Here is a 7,659-nt window from a genome sequence, read left to right on the forward strand (position 1 = left end):
GATGTGTGATGATATAGTAGTGTTTTAATGGGATTCTCCAGGCAGCAGGAAAACTGCTGCAGATCAGCACTCTGCAGAATCATTCCATAAAGTCAGAAACTTTGAGAGGAAATTTTGCCAAAGTCAGCAGCTCAGAGAGCTGTGATGTGCTTTAGAAGAGCACACTGATTTCTAAAAGCGGTGAGAGCGGTAAAACCCACTCTCCTGGTATTAAAGCTCCGCAGTAACACCACTGCCCCATCCACAGGTCACTTACTGCTAAAGTAAATACAAAAGAAGAAGTCGTGTCTCAGAAGTAGAGCATAGATCAGTTTAGGAGGAATTGATGTTGGCTGGTTTTCTTCCAGTGATTGGACTTCTTATGTACACTGACCCAGTTCAGTTCCTGGTTCAGGCTGTGAACGTGACATCTGTTCCAATCAGCATGTAGTCCTAATAACAACAAACAACAATTATTAATTTGAAACATGATTTTAAATCTTAAATGAATTTTTTCTCATACTTTCATCATTTGAACCTGGGGGTTCACCAGGTTCATCTTTCCAAGAGCAGGAAGTGGGTAACCCTTAGCAAGTTGCACTGTGGAGAAAACTGGTCGGTTAATTCAGATATGGATCCGTGGATGGTAAGGTGCCATTGGTGCGACTTTAATATATTTGGTCAGAATCGTGAACAAAAACACAAACTAGACAGGAAAATTCAACCTGGAAGCTAAACCTTCACAGCAGATGCCCCCTTGTGGTTGGGTGCAGTATGAGTCTCAATGAACTACAGTAGTTGTGCATGTATGCTGGTGCAGATTCTGTCATCCGGGACTTAGTACTTTAAAAGTAGACCAAACTTCTTGTCTTCATTTTTAGATAATTCTTAATTTAACCTGAAACAAATGTTCAAATCTAATTCTAAATAATTAATTGTAGTTGATGACCTCCCACAGTGAGTTTTATGATACAATAATGGTAAAAGCTATTAGATGCATCACATCCATGGACTAATTCACGTTATCTCCCTTATAGTTGAAAAGGCAGGAACAAACTCACCATTCACCACGGGTATCACCACCACTTTGAGGACGGTTTGGAATATGCTGTTTAGAGTGCTGACCTGTAGTTAGGGATTAGGATTAGTTTCAGATGGATTTAAGGATCTAACAGGGACTATGATCAGAAAACGGGTCTTACCTGAAACAGTCCCACATAACTTGTGGCCAGAGTCAGTTTCATTCTGTGAACATTCAGTTGGAACTGGGTTGATCATCCTTGCGTAAGCCGTAGGTTATGAAGATGTTTATTAGTAACTCACCTGTTGAGGCTGACTCTTCCAGCGAAGTTCAGCCCACTCACAAACACGTCGCTGCTGACGCTGCTCTCCTACCAAGGCAACATCAGGATGGTTTAAGGCTGGTAAATGGGTTTGTATAGCGCCTTGTTAGGGTTCTACACCCCCCAAGGCTCTTCACAACACAATCAGTCATTCACCCATTCACACACACATTTACATGGTGGTGGTGATGAGCTCCACTGGCTCCACCGCTCCCTCTGACCACCAGCAGCAGCAGGCAAGGCGGGTTAAGTGTCTTGCTCAAGGACACAACAGCAGCATTCTCTGGTCAGAGCTGGGATCGAACCTGCAACCGTCTGATGACTGGACAACCCGCTCTACCTCCTAAACTACCTGTTTGTCTAACAGCAGGCTTCTTAATCTCACCAGAACTAATTTACCATGTTTAGGACAAAGAGAGGAGACAGGGTTCCATTGGGTTGGACGGCATAGGCCGTCATCGTGCCGTTGACCTCAACTGTTGCATTTTTGGGTTGAAAAGTGATGGTGGGATTGTCCAAAGTCTTCAGCAGCAGCTTCATCATCAGACCAGGAAACTGCTTTTTAATCTGAGGAAACAAGACTTTAGTACAATGATGGCAAGCTGCCAACAGTGTTTACACCTCCCGGTGAATCCCACCTGTGGGATGAAGACCCCAAACGTATTGGTGTTGAGTCTGACAGGAGATTCCTTGGGGACCTGTCGAGACGTAGCATGATTAGAGTAATGTCGTGAATGTTGATGAGCTGTAGTTAGAAAGAAGCAGCGGACCATGTCGTCTGTGATGTACAGACTCATAACTCCGGCTTTGTTGTAGACGAAGCCTGCAGAGCTGGGTGTGAAGGCAGACAGTGCGATGTACACCATGTTGTCTGTCTGAGGTGGCAGGGAGAAGGCTGCAGGGGAGAACGGAGGCTCCCGATGCTTCCCAATGTTGTAGAATTCACCCTAAACATGCAAAAACAACAGTGATCACAGGTCGGAATAAAAACACCATCCTTCATTCTGTACACATCCCAGTTCTTTACCTTTAAGCTCAGATCCAGAGAAGACGCTGTAACTATGGGAGAAGACACCATGGAGTATTCAATCTCAGCGTACTTGTCCACCTTGGCCAGCACTGCAGAAACACAGCAGTGTTAGTAAAATATAGTTGTGATTGGGAAGAGAGATGCTGTATACCATTGAGTGTTCTCAGTGTGGGGTTTAAATCTGCCACTGCTTTGACCACCAGAGGGCAGATCTGCAACGAGAAGAGAAACCTGTCCGTTGTAACAACATTACAGAGAGATTTCTAAACAAAAAAAAGGAATGTTCCTCAAAAGGTCCTCGATACAAAAACCAGATCTAATCAAACCAAACAGCGACCCAACGTCCTCAAGAGAACTCTCATCCCTAAATATGGCCTCCGGTCCTGGACTTTATTTTAGGATCAAGAGAAACTGTTGGTAACACTTTACAATAAGTTTCCCTTCAGTGCATTATTATGCAATAATAAACAAAGGATCCTTTTATTAATGTGTCCTATGTTGTTTATTATTAAATGTCCTTAAGGTTAGGACACGGGTCCAGGGGGGTGTCTCCTTATTAATGCATTACTTAATATTAACATTAATGTGAAGTTGTTAATACTTTATTTAACAGATTATTGATGCTTATTAATGCACTAAGTAACATTTATAAAGGGACCTGTATTGTAAAGAGTTACCAAATAACAGATGTGTGTGTAGTTTTATTTATATGATTTATTTATGAGCTGACTAAATCTGCTGCAGGTTGATTCAAGTTTTGGGAAAAAGAAACCTTTGGGCTGCTTCGTCTCCCGTTTACATCCACTGTATGCAGATGTTTCCCTGTCTCCTTCTCACAGAACTAATCCCTTTGCTTTTCTCATTTGGAAAGCCAGGGTAGAGTAGATTAAATTATCCTGATGGGAGCACAGGAAGTCACATGAGTCTCATTGGAGCACGGGCGCGTTGGTCACAATTAGTAGATGGATATGAGCCTCAAAAATCGACTTTTGGTCCAGAGAAAATATTTAGACTTGATGTAAGTGTGGTACCGTCCCAATTCAACGTAGGGCTCCGATTCCAGAGTGATACCATGAATACCGACTGCATTTGAACACAAATCTAAACAGTCCAACATTATAAATATGTGTGGTGTGATGTCACCCTTTGGTGTGTGTGTGTGTGAACAGGATCTAAACCCAGAGAGGAAGAGTGATCAGTGTATTAGGTCTCACCTGCTCCTGCAGAGCGTCGCGTAGAGCCTTGTCTATAAACTTGCTGAAGAGGTTGTAAAGCCAACTGAAACGTACAGCAGTTATGGAGTTCAGGAGTCTCCAGTAAAGGTTCCATCACGTTCCTTCATGTGATCTGTTCCTTCTTACCTGGCTCCCCCATGAAACTTGACGTCGGCACTGGCGACGCTGGCTGCACAGTTGGCAACGTCGACCGCTGGCCTGCCCGTTTCGTCGCTGCTCACGGCAATACTCGTCGTGATCGAAAGCCCGTTGACGTTCACGTCAAAGGAGCCGCTGTCCTTTCTGTTGAGACACACGAGTCAGCGCTGGGAGACAGAAGTAATTACAGTGTGAAAGGATCACTCACATCACATAGAGGTACTTGACCCTCCAGTCTCCATGCAGATTCATAAAGGCATCACCAATGGACAGTCTGACGCCAGTCCCAGGCACCAGGTCCAGTGCAGACTTCGGTAACCCAACGTTGACCAGATTTATACTGAAAGGAACTGGGCTGTTAGGGCAGGAAAGCCTCACAGGTCTCAGATTAGGTAGAAAAACTTTGGCTTACTTTGTCAAACTGTACTTGACGTTACCGATGGGAGACACACTCTGAGACCCTGAAAAGTCCGGGATTGTCACGGATCCGAGTTTCTGCTGCAGAGAAGTGATGCCCAGCTGTCTGCCTGAAAAAGCACAAGCAGGTATGATGATGATGATGAACCCCAGGACAGACCATGCTATGCAAAAGGACACTTCAGATGCAACCCTCACCATATTCAAGGCCTTTCTGCGTTAGCCTGACTTGCACACCTGGATTGGTACCAAAAGTTGTAGATGTGAAAGTCACTAGGACCAGACACCACGACAGAATCATCTCCACTTCTGGGGAATAAGGGACAATGTCAGATTTATGGTGGTGGCTGCAAAACAGAAAAGCTTTGCTTTTGTGTGTTTGAAGCTTTCACAGCTTAGTGAAAAAGGTTTGAGGGAATCATTCACCAAGCTTCCCTCTTTTAGATGACTGTGCTCTTAAAAAAACAAACAGTTCACAAGGAAATCCAATCAACAACACAATCAGCTGAGAACATCTCCCATGCAAGCAGAAGTTTGTCTACCACAAGAGATCTGGAATACTCTGAAACGTCGTGAGCTACATGGGTGAAGACCAATGGGCCATTCCCATCTGTACCGGGTCGGCCCGGGCCGGGTAGCGTAGGTTGTTTACATATCTGGGTGGCCTGGTATTTTTCCGGGCCAACTAAGGCTCATTCTCAGCCCTCTTCTTGAGGGGGTCTGCTTCAGGCCAACCAGAGCCAACACACCCACTGCTGACAGCAAATTCACACCTTCCATTAGAGCAAGCCTCTGATTGGTGGGTAGAATCAGCCCACATGGGCTTAAGGCAAGGATGTGTGGAATCAACCGGGCCAGGCTGGGGCTACCCGGCCCGGGCCGACCCGGTACAGATGGGAATGGCCCACAAGCCCCCACAATTCGGTTCTGAAAATGAGGCCAATGCGGAAATGAAATAAATTGCAGTTCCACCCTCATCCACTGGGGGCTGGTGTCAGAAGCGAGCAAATCCTCATTGACTCCCATGTTAAAAATACCAATTTCACAGCAGAAATAAACATGTTTACGGCCTGGTACCAAAACATGTTTTTGGTTTAAATGATCTAGTTTACACTCATGAACACTCTGAGGGGGGTGAATTTTTTTTTCTCACTCTTCTGTTTAAGTGTATTAAAAGCCTAAAATGCTGTATAATTAATGAGCATCAGACCCACGTGACCACAGAGCTAGCTCCGTGGAAAGGCCTCAGTAGAGCCTCGGTCTGGCTTGGAAACTGTTCCGGGATTTTCAGTCTCTCAACTTAGACCATTAGTTGTAGCATTTGTGCGTTCTTTTTTGGATATTATTTGTGCAATTGTTGGACAAAATGACTTGCTGTGGCATTAATTGCACTAATAGAGCGTCCAAGAAGTCTCCACTTCATTTTTTTCGGTAAGTAAAATTATATTTATGTATTTTAGGTCACTGCCGAGCTGAGCTTAGATTTTAACATGTACTGTTTAACCATGAAATTTAAATGTAATAGGGTAAACCCCAGTGCATTTAACATAATGCTGCACTTTAGAAAATGGGTTGAAATATAACATGTTGGTGGAGCTGGGTTCCAACTATCAGTATGGTCCCCTCCCCTCAGCGACAGCTTGGCGCATCTCTGTTCGCAGCGGCGCTTGTCTGCTGTGCGGCTGCTAGCTTGTGGAACTCTCGGGAGACCTCTGTGTTCCACCCGGTTTTACCTAGCGGTCAGCCCAGCGTATCTGACTCAGAAGCTCTGGTGTTGTGCACAGTTAACTCCGGTTGTAGCTAGGTTGCTACCTCCGTTAGCTTAGCTCCCACCTCCGCGTTAGCTTTGGGTTAGCTTCAGGTTAGCTTGTAGCTAGTTCGACCGGGTGTCGTCAGTTGATCCCAGTCTTACAGCCTCACCCTCAGCTCCACCTCTCTTCCCTTTTGTGGAATTGTCTGGGCTTGACGGAACCTGTGACACGGTCAAAATGGCGGTGGTGGCCACCTCCCATTTTAGCTCAAAAACATATTATTGGAGCCTTTGGAAACCCATTGTCCATATATAAATGTCGATGGTGAAGCCTCTAAAAGATCCAGCTGTCATGTGGTTCCTTCAGATGAAATACCATGACCTCGTCAGCCAGCAGCTTAATGAAATCAAACTGAGGCTCAACATCTCAGTCAAACATTTCAAGGATGCTTAAGCCACCGTGGAAATGGTGCAAGCTTCACAAATAACAACGTGAAAGTAAAAAAGTCTAAAAGACGTGAACAGAATCAGGCTTTGGTGATCCACGCGGAACTTAAACTGCTCAGTCTAAGTTAATAAACCAAAGTTAATAAAGTTTCTTCCACTTTTACCAAAGGAGGCGTGGCTGATGCCGACAGTGTACTAACACAATGATTTGAAGGTAAGTTTAAGTCGTCTATATTGTTGCTTTTCTAACTGCAGATGGAGGACACCAATAAAATTAAGGTTGTGGTCAAAATCCTCTATTAATCTAATGGAAACACACACACACACACACACACACACACACACACACACACACACACACACACACACTTACCTGGAGCAGAGCTAGGAGGAATGTACGACTTCTAGTCTCCTGCGGAGCGTCTGACTGACAGAGGGAAGCAGCAGGAGGCACATGACTTCTAACTCAGTTACTCAATCAGGAACTGAACCTGGCAAAGGGACTTACCCAGAAGGCTTCATGCAAAAACTAACCAACTCGCCCTCTCTGGGTTTTATCTCATAGAAAATCAGCAACAACATGAATGTTTGTTCTGAGATGTTGCTGCTATTGTTTGGATTTCAGTGGTGTAGGCAGTAGGGGCTGCATGACTTCATTTTTTTAAAAGTCGACCGTCAAGTAATGAAAATCGAGTCGACTTCGACTAGTTGATACAACCCCTAGGGCAGTTCCAGTAAAGCAGCGGACAAACAACTAAACATGTACTTCCTCATAGCTTCTCTAGACAAGAGAAACATTCATTATCACATCATAATCTATTTTTTATTGTGCAACATAAAGAGCTATAACATTCGGTAGCATGTTACAGTAAGGGTCCCTTTATTAATGTTACTTAACTTTAATAACTTAACGTTACAAGCAGAGATAGGGGATTGTGGCATCGACAAGTCATCTCCATGCCGTGTTTTCTTCATTTCAGCAGCTAAACCAGGTGATGTCACGATTCCCATCTGCATTAACCTTTCTGCTTAACCATATCATGTAATGCTTTACCAAGCCGGTCCTACCCTCTGAAACAAACTATAAACTGCATGAGAAGAACAACAAAGAAAGGTCTAAAGCTCTAAAGAGGGCGGGGTTTTCTCACCTAACCCACCAAAATCACATTACACGTCTCAGAGTTTTTTATGGTCTGTGGAAGAAAGATCATGCTTTTCCTGGTGGAATCTCATGTTTTTATGGAAATTTCACGGTTGCTTTTTCCTCAAAGCTGCAGGGCAGGAAAGCAGACTGGATATATAACAATGTTTCAGTGTTCG

At 44.3% G+C, this 7,659-nt stretch overlaps 1 protein-coding gene across 2 annotated transcripts; it reads right to left on the reverse strand.

The window, feature by feature from the left end:
• Window positions 1-99: 99 nt before the first annotated feature.
• Window positions 100-6,809, reverse strand: LOC107385831 (bactericidal permeability-increasing protein). 2 transcript variants are annotated; one of them, XM_015959969.3, is made up of 16 exons: window positions 6,713-6,809; window positions 4,341-4,451; window positions 4,138-4,252; window positions 3,934-4,065; window positions 3,714-3,869; window positions 3,567-3,630; window positions 2,504-2,564; window positions 2,350-2,441; window positions 2,093-2,269; window positions 1,961-2,020; window positions 1,722-1,889; window positions 1,303-1,370; window positions 1,182-1,224; window positions 1,041-1,104; window positions 503-579; window positions 100-432 (listed from the first exon to the last, which is right to left on the reverse strand). In XM_015959969.3, exons 2-16 carry the CDS (start codon window positions 4,441-4,443, stop codon window positions 391-393), a joined length of 1,422 nt encoding a protein of 473 aa, XP_015815455.3. In that variant the 5' UTR covers window positions 4,444-4,451; window positions 6,713-6,809; the 3' UTR covers window positions 100-390. The 2 variants fall into 2 exon arrangements, with proteins under 2 accessions (XP_015815455.3, XP_070405281.1); XM_070549180.1 differs by having other exon boundaries at window positions 4,341-4,448; window positions 6,713-6,801.
• Window positions 6,810-7,659: the final 850 nt, after the last annotated feature.

The sequence above is a fragment of the Nothobranchius furzeri genome, chromosome 3 (genome assembly GCF_043380555.1).
Source record: "Nothobranchius furzeri strain GRZ-AD chromosome 3, NfurGRZ-RIMD1, whole genome shotgun sequence".
In the NCBI taxonomy this organism is placed as follows: domain Eukaryota; kingdom Metazoa; phylum Chordata; class Actinopteri; order Cyprinodontiformes; family Nothobranchiidae; genus Nothobranchius; species Nothobranchius furzeri.